General features: G+C 42.9%; 1 protein-coding gene across 3 annotated transcripts in view; it reads right to left on the reverse strand.

Moving 5' to 3' along the window:
* The window catches only part of SHISAL1 (shisa like 1), a 104,408-nt gene that overhangs the window by 45,625 nt on the left and 37,595 nt on the right, over positions 1-21,188 (reverse strand). For all 3 annotated transcript variants that reach the window (XR_014175731.1, XM_081957499.1, XM_081957498.1), the window contains exons 2-3: positions 15,517-15,616; positions 10,723-10,936 (exon numbers count right to left, since the gene is read on the reverse strand). Coding sequence is in view for 2 of the 3 variants with exons in the window: in XM_081957499.1 (XP_081813625.1) it covers positions 10,723-10,936; positions 15,517-15,583 (281 nt within the window). In the remaining variant the exon portion in view is untranslated. The remainder of the gene's footprint in view (positions 1-10,722; positions 10,937-15,516; positions 15,617-21,188) is intronic.

Below are 21,188 nucleotides of genomic sequence, written 5' to 3' on the forward strand. Positions count from 1 at the left end.
TTATCATCCAGGGAGGTCTTATTTTTGGGGAAACAGGGTAGGAGAATGGCTTAAAATATCTTAAATGCTGGCAACTTCATCATGAATCAAGGAATTCCACCAGTTACCCAAGTATACAAGCCTTCTTAGGTCTTCAGAGGTTAACTAGCTCTTGCTTTATATATAAAATGTTTGTTGTAATAAAGCAAATTACTTCAGGTCCAAATCACTTTTCCCTCTGGTGTACTTTCACACCATTTAACTCTACTTATAGCATCAAAACAAGCAAGCAAGAATTGGGAGGATTCGTCCCACCCTATCATTAGCTCCTTCACGATCAAGCAATAGCTTAATGCAAGCAAGCTACACAATCAATCTCAGCTGGGGGTGGGTGGGTGGGTGTCAATGAGTTGGAAACAGACTCAATCAGGTGAACTTCAGGTCCAACCTGAAACTGCTCTCTGGTTTCAGTTCAACCATGAAACGACTATTCCTGGCTTTGCTGATGCCCACAGAGGCGGAGAGCAGAGAAGAGGCAATAGTGGGGATACCCAACGGCCAGAATAGAAAAAAAATCATCACCTATTTTCCACACAGTGTGGCTTTCTTGAAGAATTTTGATCCAGATAGACCTAGCCAGAGGTGGTATACAGCCGGTTCGTACTGGTTTGGGCTAGTTCTTGTGTGGGTTTTTTTTTTTGATCTCCAAACTTCTCCAAGCCATCATCTTCTTTTAATAACCCCATAATTCTTTACGGAGTGGAGCTGAGTGTTTACTGGCCGGATGCCCTTTCTGTCACCAACGTGGAGTTATATTCAGCAGATACATTCTCATTGTGCCCAATATCTGCCTCTACCTAGGATCGAACCCTTTTGATTGATCGAGGCGAGAGCTGCACCTCTAGGCCACCGCACCACTCGTCCAAGCTTCCCAAAGTAACTGAAGAAAACAAAAAACCTGCGCCTGATACTGATGAAAGGAGCTTGGGGGAAGCTACATCGCATTTTATTGGCTTCTGGTTTTTAAAATCAATTTCTCTTTCTCTCCACACACAGACACACAGAGAGAAAAAAACAGGATGAATGTACAGTATTTTTCAGAATATAAGACACACCGGAGTTATAAGACGCACCAAGGTTTTGAAGAGGCAAATTTAAAAAAAAGTAGGTAGATAGAGGGAGAGAAAGAGAAATACAGGAGAGAGAGAGAGAGTAGGTAGGTAGGTAGGTAGAGGGAGAGAGAGAGAGAGAGAAATACAGTAGGTAGGTAGGGAGAGAGAGAGAGAGTAGGTAGGTAGATAGATAGAGGGAGAGAGAGAGCAATACAATAGGGAGGGAGGGAGAGAGTAGGTAGGTAGGTAGAGATTTCCAGGTGTATTTATCCATGTGCTGGAGAAGGAAATCGCTGACAATCTGCAGCACCTCTGACTTTGTTTCTGCTGGCACAGCACTTGATCAATGTAATTCTCATCAACCAGTTAAAGAGCTTTCCAAAAGGAAAAAAAAAGTTTTTGCACTCTGCAGACCTACCATTTTTTTTGCAAAAACGGGCCCGTTTTTTGTCAAAAAAATTGCATGGATAATCTAAGGTGTGGGTTTTAACTTTTCCTACATAATTCTAGCAGGAGGCATAGAAGATGGTGGAACGGATAGCAGTAAATCAATTCAGAAGTCTTATTTTTGCTACAATGATAAACCTGGGTACTAGAAAGTACCCAAATTAACATTGTACTGCTAATTGAGGCTTACAAAACCTTTGCCAGACCAATTCTCGAATACAGCTCGTCTGCCTGGAATTCACACTGTACATCGGACATTAATACAATTGAGCGGGTCTAGAGGTATTTCACAAGAAGAGAACTCCACTCCTCTGCTCACAACAGAATCCCTTATGCCACCAGGCTTCCTCCATGTCAACAACTACTTCAGCTTCAACCTCAATAATACTTGCGCAAACAATAGATACAAACTCAAGGTAAACCGCTCCAAACTCAATTGCAGAAAATACGACTTCAGCAACAGAGTGGTCAACGCCTGGAATGCTCTACCTGACTCCATTGTTACATCCTCAAACCCCCACAGTTTCAACCTTAAACTGTCTACTGGGGACCTCACCCCATTCCTAAGAGGTCCGTAAAGGGGGCATGCCTAAGCACACCAGCGTGCCTACCATCCCTGTCCTACAGTCCCCATTTATTTGTACTAATTTCCTTTGTTCATGTCAATGTTTATACTTATACCTGTTATCTTTGTATACGTTTGATAAACTAAATAAAAAATAAATAAATAAATAAATAAAAGTGACCCCAAATGAAGTGAGCCATATAACATTTCCTGGCAGCAGTTTTGTTATCTTAAGCATGTTGAATTTTAACTTGCACTTTTGAATGTATTGTTTATTTTGCTTCTGGCTTCAAACGTTTGACTAGTGGCTGAATGCTGATTTATTTCATCTCCTTGCTGGACTCTAATTGCTTTTTCTTTTTGCTTCTTTTTGATATATGTTGTTCTGGATAACTTCTCCTTTTCCAATATAAAAGCATAGCTGGCATTGGGGTGGGGAGGTGAAGAGTCTTTTTTTTCCCCACTGGATTTCTGTACTTTTTGAATTTGCAAAACATTTGGAGTTTATTTCTACTTCCATTGAATTTTTTTTATATAACTTTGGATTGAAATATAGAAGAAAAAAAATATCCTCTTTGTTCTCCAATTATATTTCATGAATTAAAATGGCTGAACAGTGGTTGACACCTAAGAAGAGAAGATGGGAGAACATGCAGCTTCTAGCTGAATATCTTTTTAGAAAGCTTGATGAGACGATAGTGATTTTGCAAAAAATATTTTTTGGAGAATATATACAAAAGAATTCTGACCCAGATCAAAGAGATACTGTCATGGCTGAAGGATCACAGATGAGATTTCATCTGTTGTTCCAAAGTTTAAGTCTGTGTATTCCAACATTATCAGCACTTCGACTAAAAAGGGAAGCGACAGAGTCTTTGTCTTTAATTACAGAGGAATTATTGAGTCTGTCATATGCACCTCTCTAACTATCTGGTTTAGTTCTGCAACCCAACAAGACAGACACAGACTTCAGAGGATAATTAGAACTGCAGAAAAAACAATGGCTACCAACCTTCTTTCCATCGAGGACTTGTATACTGCACGAGTCAAAAAGAGGGCTGTAAAAATATCTACAGACCCCTCGCATCCTGGACATAAATTGTTTCAACTTCTACCCTCAAAATGTGAGAGATAGTGGCTGCAAGTCTGAGAAAGAAGCCCTGCCTTCTTTGAAGTTCTTTGAAGCATATTCCAAAAACAGTCTTCAGTCTTATGGCCATGGCTATAACTAGACTTTTTCAAATATGCTCTAAGGATGCCCCCACAGTTATTCCAATCAATTAGCATCAATGAAGTGAAACAAGTATTACAAAAAGATGGAAGGTGATAAATGAAAACAGGATGAGTTTATGTCCTGTGAAAATGAGAAAAAAAGTGGGTATAAATTCTTCAACCTGTGCTTTAACAGAAACTTTCTCATTTGCTACAGCCCAAATGTAGGAAGATAAAAAAAGAACCTAAAATGTGCATTTTAGACACTAATACATTTCATACAAAAGAAGAGATTAAAATGTGAATAACTGGGCCCCAAAATAAATAAAGATTTATGATACATAAAGATCTATTTGTTCATACCATTTATTGCTATTAATTTTAAATAAACCCAAAGAGGGTTGCAATTCAATTCAATAAAATGCATGATTTTAAGTAAAGGGGGATGGAAAATACACCCACTGCGTTAGGAGAAACATTAGAAGAAATGGTCATGGAGTTGCATATAAATCTTCTACAATTCAGCAGCAAAAAAAAGATCAGTTTTACTCAAGGACTACAATTCACCGCTTGGTGACTTGCTCATCGTTTTTTAATGATGATTTATTGTAGCATTAATACTTGAAATGTACAGACCAAGAGTACATTTTTGACATTTTTCATTACTTCAAAAGGCAGTCATTTCACCTGCTCTTATTTGTTCATTTAAGGAAGGTATCTGCGCTCACTCCACAGACAGCATGCGTAATGGAAGTAAGTCACTAAAGTCAACCCCAATTTGCACCCAAAATAATAATAGGAGGAACTATATCCTTGAGAATTGCATCTCAATTTCAATCATTTTCTTACAGAGGTCTGCAAATAGGCTTTCAAAGCAATTCTTTCCCTACTGTTTTCAAACAGTTTCCTACCGTTTGACGTCTGGTGAGAACTTAGCAACGATTCCTCAAAGAGGAGGAAAGATTTAAACCAGGGTTTCTCAACCTGGGCAACTTTAAGGTGGGTGGACTTCAACTCCCAGAATTTCCCCACCAGCCAACAAAACCCATGACTTATTGCCATATGTCGTGGTTTTACACCATTTTTCTACAAAGGCAGGTTACTATAAAATCTATAAAAATATAAACACCAATACTGAAAGCATCCCCCAGGAATAACATGGTAAAATCCCAAGATTAATTAAAAATGGAAGATTCAGCGAAAAGTCAAGCCAACCTGAGAAGTGAGAAGGAGCTAACAAAAAATTATCCCTTTCACAGATGGGGTGAGACTCAGAAAAGTTCTTTTGCACGTCCCCAATGGCGTAAGGCAGGGGTGTCAAACTCAAGGCCCATGGGCCAGATCCGGCCCGCGGATTGCTTAGATCTGGTCCGCCATGGAAACAGCAAAAGACTGGCCCGCAGTGCCTCTGCTAGCGAGAACGGGTTCCCAATCTCCATTTTCAGCTGGGATGGCTTCCTGCAGCCCTTTGCCAGTGAAAAGGGAGCTTGGGAGGGCTGCCCTTCCGAGCTCATTTTCACTGGTAGAGGGTTGCAGGAGGCTGTGAAAGCCGAAAACGGAGATTGGGAGCCCATTTTCGCTGGCAGAACACACCATAAGCATCCCTGAGACGAGTTAAGTCAAGCTGGCCACACCCACCCCGGTCCCCCAAGATCAAAAACAACCCTGCTGCAGCCCTCAATGAAATCGACTTTAACACCCCTGGCATAAGGGGAGAACCTAAGAGAAAGAGCTTCTCTTGCAGTTAAGAGGCAAGTTGGAGCCATATGTGGTCATGTGGACAACTGGACCTTCTAAAACAGTGGCCTTCAACCTTTTGCCCGTCAGGGACTGGTTCCATGGGAAAAGTTTTTTTCATGTGCTGCCTGCATGCTCATTCTTTGTTTATATTTATATCTTTCTCTTTTTAAATATCTTTTTGTGCTTCTATCCCTATTCTCTTTTTATTTTTTCATCTTTTCTCTTGTTAGTGTGTTTTTATGTGTATTCTTTGCAAAATCTAATACAATTATCTGAGAGTAAAAAAAGAAAAGGTTCCAGCAGATTCTGATTTTTTGCAACATACTGTGGAATCATAGGGCTGGGAGGGAACTGCAGGTCTTTAGTCTAACCCCGCCCAAGGGAGGAGACCCTATATCGCCCTGGACACATAATTGTCCAATCTTTTCTCAAAAACTTTCAGGAAATCTTATTGTTATAAAAGATACTGCCCCGCCAAAAAATTGATAATGATAACAATGTATACATATGCATTGGTTTGATAAGAGGAAATTTGATTTAAATTGCAAATGGTGACTACGAAAGGAAGTTTAGAAATTCTGTTATGTATGAAAGCGTGTAATAAAAAATTAAGTCAAATTTAGTTAAAAATAATGTATATATATATATGTACTGGTTTGATAAAAGAAAATTGGATATAAATTGTAAACAGTGATTAAGAAAGGATGTCTAGAAACTTTGTTATTAAATATAATCAATTTTTTATTTAGAACATGTCATAACGATGTAATGTTACCGGATGACAATGGAAACAGTTAATGGAATGCCATTATGTGGTTTTTCTTTAAATTTTGGAATATTTCATATAAAAGGATTTAAAAACAATTATAGTCAAATGAGGTTGAGATATGATGACAGTAATATATATAAATATATTTGATTTAAAATATATAACTTGATATGAATTGTAGGCGATGACTGTGGAAGGGAGGCACAAAAGGTTTTGTAACCAACTGACACACTTTCTACAATTTGTAATGGAAGGTGGTTTTGTGGTGTTTTTTGTGTTTTGTTTGTCTGTGTTTATTCAAAAATTAAAAAATTCTTATATAAAATATATTGTCTGTTGTCCAGATAAACCAATATCACATTGCCATATTTGATCCTAAACAGCAATTCAACCCAAAACAATCCAATTATCAGGGCAAATAAAAGAAATGACCCTTGTTTGAAAGAGGAAATGGAAGCATCCAATAAGTGTCTCCGGGGAAGGGGGTCAAAAAAGTCAAGATGGCATCCATATAGACACAATTGAAACTCCATGTATATGGCTCTGCTAATAAGACACTGATGGGGAAGTTCCCATTATCCAACTATGAATTATCAAGATATTCTCCAAAGCAACTGAGGGCAGGACAAGAAGCAACGGGTGGAAACTACCGTATTTTTTGGAGTATAAGACACACAGGAATATAAGACGCACCAAGGGAGGGGTGTTTCGTTCCCGTTTGGCATGCGGTGGCTGAGAACTGCTCCGACGCCGAATGGTGATGCATCACAGGTCAATACCAGTGGTAGCGTCTGGCTGTATTGTACTAGTAGCGAGTCGGTGGTGAGCAGGCGCTTGACTGCGGCAAAAGCGTCTGCCTCGGAACGTCCCCATCTCCATGTCGCGTTCTTGGTGAGGAGTCGATGTAGTGGTTCAGCAACGGTCGCTTTCTGTCTCAGAAAAACGCTGTAGAAGTTAAGTAGTCCGAGGAAGGCTTGCAACTCGGTCTGATTTCGTGGTGTGGGGGCGTCCTGGATCGCCTTAATTTTCTTCGATGTAGGGTGTATGCCCAGACCATCGATTCTATATCCCAGGAATTCTACGCTAGGCACGTTAATTTGGCATTTCTCTTTTTTGAGGCGGAGACCCTTCTCTCTGATTCTGGCCAAAACAGTTCTGACTCTTTTTAACAGTTGCTCCTCGTTTGCAGCGGACACCAAAATGTCGTCAAAATATGGAATGACTCCTGGCATCCCTTGCAATAACCGTTCCATGACGCTCTGGAACAGACCGGGGGCAATACTCACACCAAATTGTAACCGGTTACATTTGAATGCGCCTCTGTGCGTCACTATAGTTTGGGCCTCCGCCGTGGCGCTATCCACAGGCAGCTGCTGATACGCTTGTGCCATGTCTAATTTTGCAAATATCTTTCCTGGTCCCAACGAGTGCAATAAGTGTTGGACTACTGGCACAGGATATGCGCTTTGTTGTAGCGCGACATTAATTGTGCATTTATAGTCCACGCAGATGCGGACTGACCCGTCTGGTTTAACTGGGGTCACGACTGGGGTTTCCCAGCACGCGTGATCCACCGGTTCAAGGATTCCTTGCTCTACTAGTTTGTCGATTTCTTTGTCTATTTTGGGGCGGAGCGCAAAAGGCACTCTTCTTGGTTTAAGTCGGATTGGCGCCACGTTTGGGTCTAGATTGAATGAGATAGGTTTACCCACATACTTACCAAGACCGGGGCTGAACACATCCTCGAACTCCTTAAAAATCTGTTCAGCGCTGCTGTTCTCCACGGCGTTGATTCCGGTGACTTCCAAACCAATCCAATCCTAGAAGGTTCTGTAATGGTGCGCTGGCGACGGTTACTGGCAGCTGGGCTACGATGTCCTTGAACTGTATCCGGAACGTACCTTGGCCCACGATGGGAACCCTGTTTCCCTGGTAGTCTCGTAGCAGGATGTCTGGTGTGCGTAGTTGGCTCTTTTTGAGGCTAGGGATAGCCTTTTTTCATGGCGGACCATGAAATGATCGTCAGGGACGATCCTGTGTCAACTTCCAGCTCGCAAGGAGAGTCCTCCAGGAGGACTGTGACTTTCAGCTTTTTGGGCCGCTTGGTGCGGACCTGACCTATCGTGGTGAGATAGGTTCACAATTGCTCTCTCTGGGTCAACTCTATCTCAGCATCGGTATCCTGGGAATACTCTCGCTCAGCGTTCTGGTAATACGCTCGCTCAGCTCTTTGTGTGTAATCTCTCTGGGAATATCCCCCTTCAGCTCTTTGTGAATAATCTCTCTGGGTGAACTCTCTTGGGTTTCTCTCTGGGCGCCCTTTTTGCTTTCGCCAAGCCCCTGGGTTGGGCTTCTGTTGGCGGTACATGGGAGGCTGCCGTGGTGAGGCAGGGACTTCGCTTCGGCACACTTGCGATGTGCCCAAGTTTGTCGCAGTGCGAGCAAACAACGTTCCTGAACCGACAGGTAGACCGGGGGTGGTTCCCTCCGCAGCTTGCGCAGGGTGGCAAGCGGAATCCGGGTTTACCCCCAGGTCTCATGTGACTGCTCCTCATCAGGTGACTGTCCTCTACTTCGGGATCCTCGAAATCTGGATCGGTGTCCTCATAGTGAACTCTGGCGTGTCTGGATCCGGATTGGATCGCGCTGAAACCGCGTTGTATAGTCTCGGAAGATCTCTCTGCTGACTCGGACGCCCTTGCTTCATTTAGTGCTATTTGTAGGGTTAAATTGGGATTTGCCAACAGCCGTTTTTGTAGAGAAATGTCCTTTAACCCACAAACGAGTCTTGCCAGGATTTGCTCGTCCAGATCCCTGAACTCGCAGTGAGTCGCTGCTTTCCGTAGTGCTGCAACATATTGGTTGATTGATTCTCCCGCCTTCTGGTTCCTCGTGTTGAACTCTTGTCGGCAAACATGGCGGGAAGGTTTTGGCGCGTAATGTGTTTGCAAAGTCTGTTGTAGCGCCGCCCATGATACCGCTTGTATCGGTGTTGGCTCAGAGAGGTCTCTGGCCGTCTCGAAAACTTCTCGCCCACAGTAGCTGAGGAAAATGTTCTTCTTACGGGAGTCTGGTATTCCCGTGTATTAGTTTGCTTCGAGAAAACACTCGAACCGGATCATGTAGGACTCCCAATGGTCGCTCATTGGGTCAAATGGAGCAGGAGGAGTGTGCATCGCCATCTTCTCTGCGTTGAATTTCCCGCGCTGCGATAGTGTGAGATGGCTGCCGGAATTTCCGCCGAATTCCTGGGCTGGATCGAATCCTGGGATTCTGGAGGTGGATTCGTCCTATCAGGCTCTCAATCCCACCTTCGTCGCCAATGTTAGATTGGGGGAACGAGAGAACAGACTCCGGACACGTAGTGACTTAACAGCTCTTTATGAGTAGTGGTAGTGATCCAGCTTGCTCTGTGGTCTGAGGGTTCCCCTTTTATAGGGATCGGGTACGCCTCTCGACCAATCAGAATGATACCTGGTTCCCGCCCTAGCGGCAGACCTGAGTGGAGACTTGCGGCGATATATGTTAATATCTAACAATTTTGAAGAGGCAAATTAAAAATAAGTTTTTGCACGCTGCAGACCTCCCAAAAATGACCCATTTTTCATGGAAATGGACCTGCTTTTTGTAAAAAAAGGGCATGCATAGCCTTTAGGAGGCTTATAGAGTGTTCCTGGGGGCTGGGGGGGGAGAAATGAGCAAAAATGGCCCATTTTTCGCTAAAATGGGCCAGTTTTTTGTGAAAATAAAGGGCATGCATAGCCTTTAGGAGGCTTATAGAGTGCTGCTGGGGGCAAAACTGAGCAAAAATGGCCTGTTTTTTTATCGTTTTTGCCTGCTCCAGCCTCCAGGAAAATTTAGCAAGCCTCCCAAAGCCTATGCACATCCCTTTTTTCAAAAGGGGTGGGGTTTCAGGAGGCCAAAAATGCTGTATTCAGTGTATAAGACACACCCAGATTTTCACCCTCTCTTTTGAGGGAAAAAGGTGCATCTTATACTCCAAAAAATATCAAGGAGAGAAGCAACTCAGAACTAGGAGAAATTTCCTGACAGTGAAAACAATTAATCAGTGGAACAACTTGCCTCCAGAAGTTGTAAATGCTCCAACACTGGTAGTTTTTAAGAAGAGATTGGGCAACCATTTGTCTGAAGTGGTGTAGGGTTTCCTGCCTAAGCAGGGGGTTGGACTAGAAGACCTCCAAGGTCCCTTCCAACTCTGTTATTCTATTCTATTCTATTCTATTCTATTCTATTCTATTCTATTCTATTCTATTCTATTCTATTCTACTCTACTCTACTCTACTCTACTCTACTCTACTCTATTCTAACTAGACTCTACTTTTGCTGTTTCTACTATAGGCGCTAAGAAGCAAATTCGGAGTTTTGGCTGTGGTGAAAACTGCTTCATATACAAACCTGCTGTGAAATTCAATTGCTTTCTTCATCGGCTTTCAATCAGAGTTTTTAAAAGGGATTTCCAAAAATAAAAGGGAATATAAGGAAGGAGGGAAGCAATAAAAATAAAGCCCACAGGATTTAAAAGGAAAGTATAAAAAGAAAATTTACCTAGAGGCTCCGCTCCAGAGATTGTACAATCAAGTGCACCTCGCTGTTTAAGCGCAAATGATTAGACGTAATTAATATGCAAAGCCTGCACAGGTTTAAAATAGCAATTAGCCAAGTATAACACTCCTGGTCTGCAGAAAAATGGCAATTCCCTCTTCTCCTCGTTCTCCAGCGTTATTTACTTCTTTTATTTTTAGCTGCACACGCAGTTAAACACATTTCTGCTATCTGCTTTTATGACTCAGTAAAACTTTGAATACGGGGGGGGGGAAAAATCAAAATTTGATTACAGAAAAAAAAAGAAGTAACTTCAGTGGATGGTATTTACTTACTTATGCATGTATCCATCCGCGCTGCCGGTTAAGTTCATCTGCATAACAGTCTGAAACTCTGTTTCATTACAGCAGTATTTAAAGACGGTGTTGTTGTGGTGACAGCAAAAGATGTACGATTTATTGTCCGACAGTCGGGGACAATGGAATCCAAAGTGGGAACGGCCTTTGTAATCGGTATATGGCTCACAGACTCGGAAATGTGCAGAGAAAGCTGTAAGGCAAGGTGTAAATCTCTCTGTAACTCATTGGCAACAGAAAAGGAGACTCATTAGCTTTTGTGTAGCACTGCCAAGCATTTCTGTAAGGGTATATATCTTACGGCCTTGGGGGATGAGGGGAAGCCATCAGTGGTGGGTTTCCAAATTGCTTACTACCGGTTCGCTGTCTCTCTCTCTCTCGCGCGGTGCTACTGCGCATACACAGAAATGTCCGGGCAGGTGGGCGGAGTCTCCCACTGCCGCTAATACCGGTTTGCCTGATTCGGGCAAAATGGGGAGCAAACCACCTCTGGAAGCCATGCTCCCTAGGAAAGTACAGGTAGTCCTCAACTTACAACAGCCCATTTTGTGACTGTTCAAAGCACTGGAAAAACTGACTTCTGACCATTTTTCACACTTATGGCAGCACCTGCACGGTCACGGGATTTATAGTTGGATGCTTGAGAACTGACTCACATTTATGACAGTTGCAGTGTCCGGGATCCCCTTTTGCAACCTTCCGACAAGTAAAGTCAGTGGGGAATATCAGATACACTCAACAACGGTGTTACTGATTCAAGAACTGCAATGGTTTGCTTAACAAATGTTGGCGAGAAAAATTGAAAAACAGGGCAAAACCCACTTAAGGAATGTCTCACTTGGCATCATAAATATGGAGCTGAGTTGTGGCCGTAAGTTGAAGACTACCTGCGTTAGCCAAAGCGGCAGGCGTTCCCAGGGTCTTTAACAGTCAGAGAAAGAAACTTTAGGAAATTTGCAGGATGGATGTTAGGGCTCCCAGGTAAACCAGACAGGAAACACAATTAGATGAATTAATCCTACTGAATTGAATCGAACTGAACTGGACTTGGCCAAGTGTGATTCGACACACAAGGAATCTGTCTCCGGTACAGATGCACTCAGTGTACATGGAAATAAAACAGAATAATAATAATTGTAAGATGACATAAACTGAATCTGGCAAATCTGCCAAGTATAAACTTCCCGTCACTTACTTGATCCATTATGGTGTCTGCTTCCTAAGTTTTTTTCTCTGACCGTTAAAAGTGATTGGGGAGGACTTTGGGTGGTGGTGGTTCCTGTTGCTTTTGTCTGATGGTTCTCCAGGCAGCATCTTTTCCCCTCATTCTCCAAGATCTATTACCTTCATCATATGCACACACCCCTCTGTAATCTCAGGTAGATCTTAGGCTTTCTTAATGCCACAGCTGCAGTGGTGCAATTCAGCCACTTCTACCTGGTTCGGGAGAATCAGTAGGGGTGGCAGTGTTAGGCTCTGCCCGGATGTCATCACGCCCTGTTTTTGATGCTCTGCGCATGCGAGGAAGGTCCTGTGCATGCACGGAAGTAGGCTCACATTTGCGAACCAGTAGCTAAGGTAAGTTGATTTCACCCCGGCACAGCTATGAATTGGGGGAGGGGGTGAGATTCCCCAAACTGTTGCAATAGGATTATAGCTTAGATCAGTTTCTGTCAAAGAGTTGTCATGCTTCTCCTTCTCATAGGAAATTTATATTGACTGAATTGCATTTTTAATACTTTACAGTAGGGGTGTCAAACTCAAGGCCTGGGGCCCGGATTCGACCTGCGGGGTGGTTAGATCTGGCCCATGGTGCCACCCTGGAAACAGCGAAGGACTGGCCTGTGGTGCCTCTGCCAGTGAAAACAGAGCTCGGGAGGGCCGTGGGCCGGCCCTCCCGAGCTCCATTTTCACTGGCAGAGGATTGCAGGAGGCCATCGCAGCTGAAAATGGAGCTCGGGAGCCTGTTTTCTCTGGCAGAGTGCTCAGGCCACCACTGGTGCCCCTGACATGAGTGACATCAAGCTGGCCATGTCCATCCTGACCACACCCACTCTAACCCCCTGAAGTCAAACACAACCCTGATGCGGACCTCAGTGAAATCGAGTCTGACACGTATACTGCTTTATAGTATAATCCAGTGCTTTTCAACCCTGGCCACTTTAAGATGTGTGGACTTCAGTTCCCAGAATTCCCAGTCAGTATGTTGGGTTCTATTCCACCCACTATGCTGACTGCTTACTGGGAAAATTGCCGGCTAGGGAATTCCGGAAGCTGAAAAATCCACACATCTTAAAGTGACCAAGGTTGAAAAACACTGGTGGAATCCTATATCTCCCATCAGCTGGAAGCATCTTAATTTCAGGGGTCTTCAGGCTTAATGTTTTTGTTTCAACCAAAGACATGGTTTCATTCCCCCCCCCCAAAAAAAACTCCAGCCTTACATGTGAAATGAGATTCTCCATTTCATGGACTGATTAGGCTCTAATGGTTAAGTCCCATTGATTTTTCCGGTAAACAAAGCCCTTTAATTTCCCTGTTGAAATCGATACAACAAAGGAGTTGTCTGAGACCAAGCACCCTGCTGACTGTCTGCGGCTAATGATGCATCAAATACATACAAAGGTGTCCGTGACATTCAAGAGAACAAAAAGATTTAAAGAAAACCCCAAATATCTACTGCAATCTGCCCTCGATCAATACAGCCTTGTGAGACACAGTTGTGGTTCGCCAGCGGCCTGAGGAGCTGGCAGCAGAGTCGGACAGCGAGGAGGTTGAGGAGGAACATGGCCCAGTCCTGGAGTCTGGGGAAGGCTTGGACGAGGGCTCTGCATCGGAGGCAGAGAGGGGCCAGGGACATCTGGGAGTTACGTGCTGCCTCCGGAGCCTGACATCAGCGGAGAAACAGGGGGAGCCTGTTCCCAGTGTGCTCATCTGCAGAGCTGCCAGAGGGTAAGAACAGTTAGGAGTTGTCTGAGACCAAGCACCCTGCTGACTGTCTGCGGCTAATGATGCATCAAATACATACAAAGGTGTCCGTGACATCTTTTGTTAAGACAAAAGGGACAACTTGGGAGTAAGGCTTGGAGATGATTGGCTCCTCCCATAAGACATAAAAAAGGAGCAAACGGAAACATGAGCTTTTGCAACATTTGTTCCTTCTGGTCGGTTTAAACTCTGAAGCTCCGTGTGACTCTGTGCTCCGTTTGGCCTTGCAAAACTAATTGGCAATTAGGTCTCTGGCAGCATTTCAAGGGAGATCAAGGTGGGTGCTTATCAGCCTTACCCTGAAAGACTGTGGCAGACTTCTGTCAGACTCTTCAAAGATGGTTGCGAATCATTACGGGCTGTGAATGGACATAATTCACAGCCGTTTCAATAAAAAAAAGGGGTTTTGGGACTAAGTGTGTGATTTTTATGGTCTCGGGAAGCCTAGTTTAAAAATGGCAGCTTCTTTTAGCTAGGGTGAGAGACACATCTAGACAATTAGTAGATTATGCCCTTTTCAGAAACGGGAGAATCAGTCATTATATCCTGATCTGTCCCAACCGTAGTGTCCTTCAGAAGGAGAGACAAAATCATGGCCACATAGTCATATAGTCCAAACCCCACCGGATTTTTTTACATGTGGTAGACCAGGGGTGTCAAACTCGATCCCGTCGCGGGCCTTGTCGGGATTTTGTTTGCCCTTGGGCGGCCAGGGTGGATGTGGTCTGGTTGTTGCAGCTGACGGGGTGGCCGTGGCCGGTCCAGGGGCAGCAGGGGCCAGTCCCTCGCCATCTCCAGGATGGCCCAAGGCGAACTCCATGGCCTAGATGCAACCAATGGGCGGCATGTTTGACACCCCTGGGTTAAACAACTGCTTTCTGACCCCCTCACTGGTCCCTTAGTCCTAGTATAATCACAAAGTCCATGTCAACCTGGAAATGCCATTGTTCTTCTACACCACATTATCTGTTGCAGATCAATCCCTTCATAAAAACTCTTATGACTCTTTCCCCCCTGCTTTTTAAAGATCTTCCTATTGAAGGTAAACAGTGGTTTTGAAATACCTGTCTATAGGTTATTTTTACTAAGGTAAAAGGAAAGGTTCCCCTCGCACATATGTGCTAGTCGTTCCCGACTCTAGGGGGCAGTGCTCATCTCCATTAAGAAGCTGAAGAGCCAGCACTGTCCGAAGACGTCTCCATGATCATGTGGTCGGCATGACTAAACGCCGAAGGGTCATGGAATGCTGTTACCTTCCCACCAAAGGTGGTTCCTATTTTTCTATTTGCATTTTTACATGCTTTCGAACTGCTAGGTTGGCAGAAGCTGGGACAAGTAACGGGAGCCTACTCTGTTATGTGGCGCTAGGGATTCGAACCGCTGAACTGTCGACTTTTCTGATCAACAGGCTCGGTGTCTTAGCCACTGAGCCACCACGTCCCTTATTTTTATAGTGTTGCTCTATTAAACCAACGAGAAGCAGGAAATAATATGCACGCACTATGTGGTTGACTTCCCTTTCCCAAGACTTATCAGTTCTATTGTTGATTAGAAACCGACAGCAACAAAACAACCAGATGGCGAAAGGAGCTTTTGTAAGAAAAAAAACAAATGTCACGTTCTTAATCTATTGTCTTTTATTAACTCTGTGCTGACCCGTGAAAAGCTCATACAAGAAAGATGTTATTTTAATTTTCCTTAGCGACTAGAGCTCAAGCACAGCAAATATTTCAGGGATTTGAAATCAAAATAAAAGCCACCGATAAATTAAAAAGTCAGACTTACCTGCTGACCAGAGCGAACAGAATACAATAATCAGTGTATGTAAGGATTGCCGACCACAACTTGTCATTGTTTTCTTTTCATTGATCTGTTTGAGAATTACCTAATGAACCAGACAAAATTGTGAAGTTAGAAGAGGGGGATATATTTGCACTGACAGTACATATACATTGATACAACCCAGGGGTGGTACTCACTTACCTTCCCTACCAGTTCGCAAATGTGATCGCGCACATGTGCTTTGGGTGAAAAAAGGGACCCAAATGGGATGCCGTAGAACCGGGGAGGGTGGGCGTGGCCACCTGCGATTTTCGCTACTGGTTAGGACGAACCATCTGAACCGGTTCGTCCGAATACCACCTTTGCTATAACCACATGGAATCAGCATAACACACATGTCAACTAAAGCCCTATAGAACTTCGTAAGCAAACCCAACCACCCCAGAAGAAATATCAGGAGTCATCTACAACATACAATGTAAGGACTGCAGCAACTGCTACGTAGGACAAACAGGCAGGAGACTGGCAAAAATGCATCCATGAACACCAACCAGCCCTTACAACATAATAGACAGATTTAGCCATAGTTTCAATTGGGAAAATGTGACCATCCTAGACCAAGCCAAGTCCAAAAACACTTGAGAGTCTGTTTCCTGCCTAAAAACAAGTTCCCCCATTTCTTATCTAGGGAAATATAATATTCTGCCTTTTCAATATTTCCCAGGATATTTCATTTCTCTAGGATTCTAGGGATGGGTGCTAACTCCCTACACCAGAAAGTATTAAAACAGAAGCAGTCATGTTCAAAGGCCTCTGGCTGCTATTAAGCACGTCAGGTTTTTAAAGCGTTTAAGAAAATATCAAAGGGAGCTCTTGACCATCTCACAAAGCTCCTAATGTAAGGCCTAACCTCATTCAGTCACCCCTAAGTCTGATCTAGTAGCTTCATTTTCTATAAACATAGAAGAAGAAATCGGTTGTCTTGGGAATTTATCCTTGAAAGCTTACTGGAAAAGAGAGCTGGTTCTCCTTTGCTACATACTCAGATTTTAAAATTATGGAGTAATTGCTTTCCTAATAATCCATAAAATGCACTCATACTTATGTATTTATACAAATAGAAAATAAATCTAGTACTAAGCGTCTATTTCTAATAGAAATAAGCAGCTATTGTTAGCTCAATAGCCCCTGCAGTGGTGCCCCATCCACAATTGCCATCCTAGTGCCAACAAAATTGGAAATCAAGCCTCTCCGAGATTACATCTTCAAACTGATGATGTCTCAGGATACACATTGGTGAAGCTGTTACTTTTGGGCAGAGCTACGTGGGCAGAGGAAGATTCACAGCTCAGTCGGCCATGAAAATTCATGGGGAACTTTCAATCAGTCCATCCTCCCCTTCGCTAGTCTCCATCATTGGATGATTAGGAGAATAAAAGAATTATCAAAGAGATAATTGTGCAGAACCTTTTGAAAACCAGAAGCAAGAGTAGAATACAAATATAATCAGTATCAACTTGTGGTTATTAGGCTGCTTAACATAGGCTGCTTAATATAAACAACCGCAATTGAAAGGACAATTTCTATATTACAGAAAATACCCCTTTCCCCTCTGTTCTCTATGTGCTGGCTGGGGAATTCATATATCTATGAATATATATACCCACCACCACCCATATATATACCCACCACCTAGGCCGTTACAACACAAAACAACAACGGACACACAGCCAGCACCAATCTACCAATCATGATACAACCACACAGCCAATCAATCCACTTACTGAAACAAAGCCAGCACTCCACCCCCCCCCCCCAAGATTTATAGAAATACGGCAGCTCCGACCACACTTTACTCACATAAACACGAAGCTGAAAGGTGTTGGTGTATTCGGGTCTTTTCCCATGTAAGATTGAGAGTATCTTGGCGACGTTTTGATGAGGTCCCACGCGCCATCTTCAGGCTGGTGCCTTTAGCTTCATGTTTGTGCTGAAGATGGCCAGTAGGACCTCGTAGCAACATTGCCAAGATACTCTCAATCTTACACGGGAAAAGACCCGAATACGCGAAGATCTGCATACCTGTACCTTCGGCAAACTACAGGAGACCATCCAGGCAGAAAACCATATTTTTATTTTTAATGTTGCCTTTGTTATGTTTGTGTTGTATTTGTGCTGATAAATAAATAAAGGGAGACTAGTATAGATCTATTTCGAGTATTTAGGCAGGCCAGCTGATGAGAGCTAAATAGCTTGAAATAGATCTATACTAGTCTCCCTTTATTTATTTATCAGCACAAATACAACACACACACACACATATATATACACACACACATACACACACACATACACTTGCACATATGTGTGCGTGTGCGTGGATACACACACACAAATAACACAAACATACATATATTATATATTTATAAATCTAAATATAAAAAAGAAAGAAAAAAAGGAAAAGGAAAAAAACAAACAAATCTTACAATGAGTGCACCCCCTTTATATTTCTTCATCTATAACAACTAAAAGATATACAATATATTCCAATTGTGCCCTTAATCCCTCCAAAGCAACATATATTCTTGAGTAGGCTTATTCCCTTTACCTTCCTTCAAAACACTGATTTTATAAAATCTACCCCCTCCTATATTTCATTATAATTATTTGCTTTGATAATCTCTTCAATTTCCACTGTTAATTAATCATTTGTTGCCATACTCCAAATTTCATTATATCACTCATTTCTTTGACTATCCCAATTTCGTCCTCAATATTTAGCCATCACTAAATCTAGCTGCCTGGCTGGGGAATCTCTTTGGTGTTGAAGTCCACACTTCTTAAAAGTTGTCGAGGTTGAGAAACCCTGGTTTAAGGACTTGGTGAAGCTGGATCAGGGTCAGAGGAAAGCAGCAAGGATGATGAAGGAGGAGCTACAAAAGATTAAAAGGCTAGATGTGGTTCATTTTGAGGAAAGGCGATAGGGAGAGGAACGGGATAGCACTTTGTTTCCTAAAGAATGCCACACACTTGAAATAGCACACTTTAAGATGGATTCAAAGAACTCAGAACAGGTTCAAAGAAGAGAAGACGGGATGATCAGGTTGCGAAGTCTTATCCCTGGGGTCACCAACTTTTTGGACCTCAAGGACTACTAAATTCATAATTTTAAATCCCGTGGACCACTAATATGATCCACGGGCCATTAATATGACCTGCCTCAGGCTGGGTGGGCGTGGCTAGGTGGTCATGTGACTTGGTGGGTGTGGCCAACTCGCTGTCACTCACATCAAGGGGCGCCTCACCAGCCTCTCCTCGCCCCTCCTTTCCCAACCAATCTTCCTCAGCATGAGGCTCTTCTCCAGTGAGTCTTTCCTTCTCATTAGGTGGCCAAAGCATTTGAGTTTCATCTTCAGGATCTGGCCTTCTAAAGAGCAGTCAGGGTTGATCTCCTCTAGGACTGACCGGTTTCATCACCCTGCAGTCCAAGGGACTCGCGGGGATCTTCTCCTACACCATAGTTCTAAGACCTCAATTCTTTGGCGCTCAGCCTTTCTTATGGTCCAACATTCATAGCCATACATTGCAACTGGGAAAGCCTTGACTATACACACTTTTGTTGGCAGGGTGATGTCTCTGCTTTTTAGTATGCTGTCTAGATTTGTCATAGCTTTCCTCCCCAGGAGCAAGGTCATCTGGATACTTTCATGCTTCTTAAGTGTGAAATACTACTGAAGTTCTCCTTCCAAAGTTGCAATCTCACAATGAGAAATCAGCCTTTTGATTTCTCAGCCCTGTCAAGATTCCTTCTTCTTGCTTTGGTGAAGGACACATGTTTGGTGTTTGGGTTTCATCCTCTTTCTTTAATTCTATCTAATTCCTAACAAGAGCCACAAGCCACAATTCCGAGACTTTAATTTTTGGGGAGTTCTGGATTGACCTGCAGAATGTAATAAACAAAAAAAGTGAAGATGCTCCAATGAGACAATCAAAGCTTTGCTTGGTTTTTGTGCACACAGATTTAAATCATGATCCAAGACCTTGAGAATGTATATTACACTAGATTTGCAAATGGATGTCCTGCATTATTCCCTTAAGAGGTTGGCTTGCCAAGAAGAAAGAAATCAGGCCAGGCTTGGCTGCCAAGAAAGGAAATGATCAAAGGGATGGAGACTAGACATTTGTATTTAAAGATCTTGATTTTGAAAACCCTGGGAGTTACAAGATGCAAGAAGTTGCTACTTGGCAGACTTCTGAATCTTCCCCCAAAGAGGAATGATTGTCAACAAGACTAGAAAAATCAAGGGCTCAGAAAGTAATGGTCCCTTTGATCTTTAAACAGAGCTCACTTTTTAGCCACTGTTTAAAGAGGGTTTATTTTTAAGTGGGATAAGACACTTTTTTCAAAGGTTCAGCAAAACCTCTCTGAAGTATCTCTACTGTAAAACAGGGAGCCTGCTGAGTTGTGTTGTGCTCACCCCTGCTAGTTCTACCTTAAAAGAAGTCCAATGGGATTTTTCAAAAAATTTCTTGCAGTGAATCCTTCCGGGTTTGAGCTGAAAATTTGCAGCCTTATTTTCCTAACTGCATCCCATTCTGTGCACAACAATAAAGTAACTGCAGACGTTTTGGCAGCATCATTATTATTATGAGATAAACCCACACAGAGCCTTTAGACAATTAACAGTGGTTTATATATACATATATACAGACATATAATACATAGAGATAAATCCCTTACCATTCAGCTACTGATACAAGGAGAGAAATGAGATACGATACGAGAGAGAAGCACCCTGTAACGTATGTATGTATATATGCTGATCTTGGTGTATTCGGGTCTTTTTCCTTGTAAGATTGAGATTGTCTTGACAACGTTTCAGCAAGGTCTCACTCGCCATCTTCAGGCTGGTGTTTTCGGCTTAAAGCGTGATCGGAGCTGCCATCTTTCTATAAAACTTGGTGGGGTGTATATGGTGTGCTGGCGTTGCTTCAGTAAGTGGATTGATTGGCTGTGTGGCTGTATCATGATTGGTAGATTGGTGCTGATTGGTGCTGGCTGTGGGTCCGTTGTTGTTTTGTGTTGTAATGGCCTGGATGGTGGATTGGGCTCGTCAATCCACTTACTGAAACAAAGCCAGCACTCCACACACACACACACCAAGATTTATATAAAGACGGCAGCTCCGGCCACGCTTTAAGCCAAAACACAAGCCTGAGGATGGCGAGTGAGACCTCGTCGAAATGTTGCCAAGACAATCTCAATCTTACATGGGAAAAGACCCGAACACAATAAGACCAGCATACCTACACCTGTGAAAATCTACGAAAAAACACACACACACATGTACACCTCATTGCATCAGTCTTAAATTACCTTGCATCGTCTTACAGCTTACAACCTTACATCAGCTGGCAGCTATTAAATCCTCATTACCTGACATGTTTCCCCATTAGATCCCAGGATTTAATCTTGTTGCTTAGTTGCCACTTTCAAGCCTTTCAGTTGCAGATCTCACATTCAAATTGATTGTTTTTTTAAAGATTTTTTTAAAAAAGTAAGGAAATATTCACATAAGAATTTCAAAACCTTATTTCCCATCAGTCTGACTGCTTTACCCATTTAAAGGCTTTCTAAAAGCTTTAATCACAATTTCACTGCTTATTTCCAAATG

The sequence above is a fragment of the Natrix helvetica genome (genome assembly GCF_964273705.1).
Source record: "Natrix helvetica genome assembly, chromosome: 6".
Lineage (NCBI taxonomy): Eukaryota > Metazoa > Chordata > Lepidosauria > Squamata > Natricidae > Natrix > Natrix helvetica.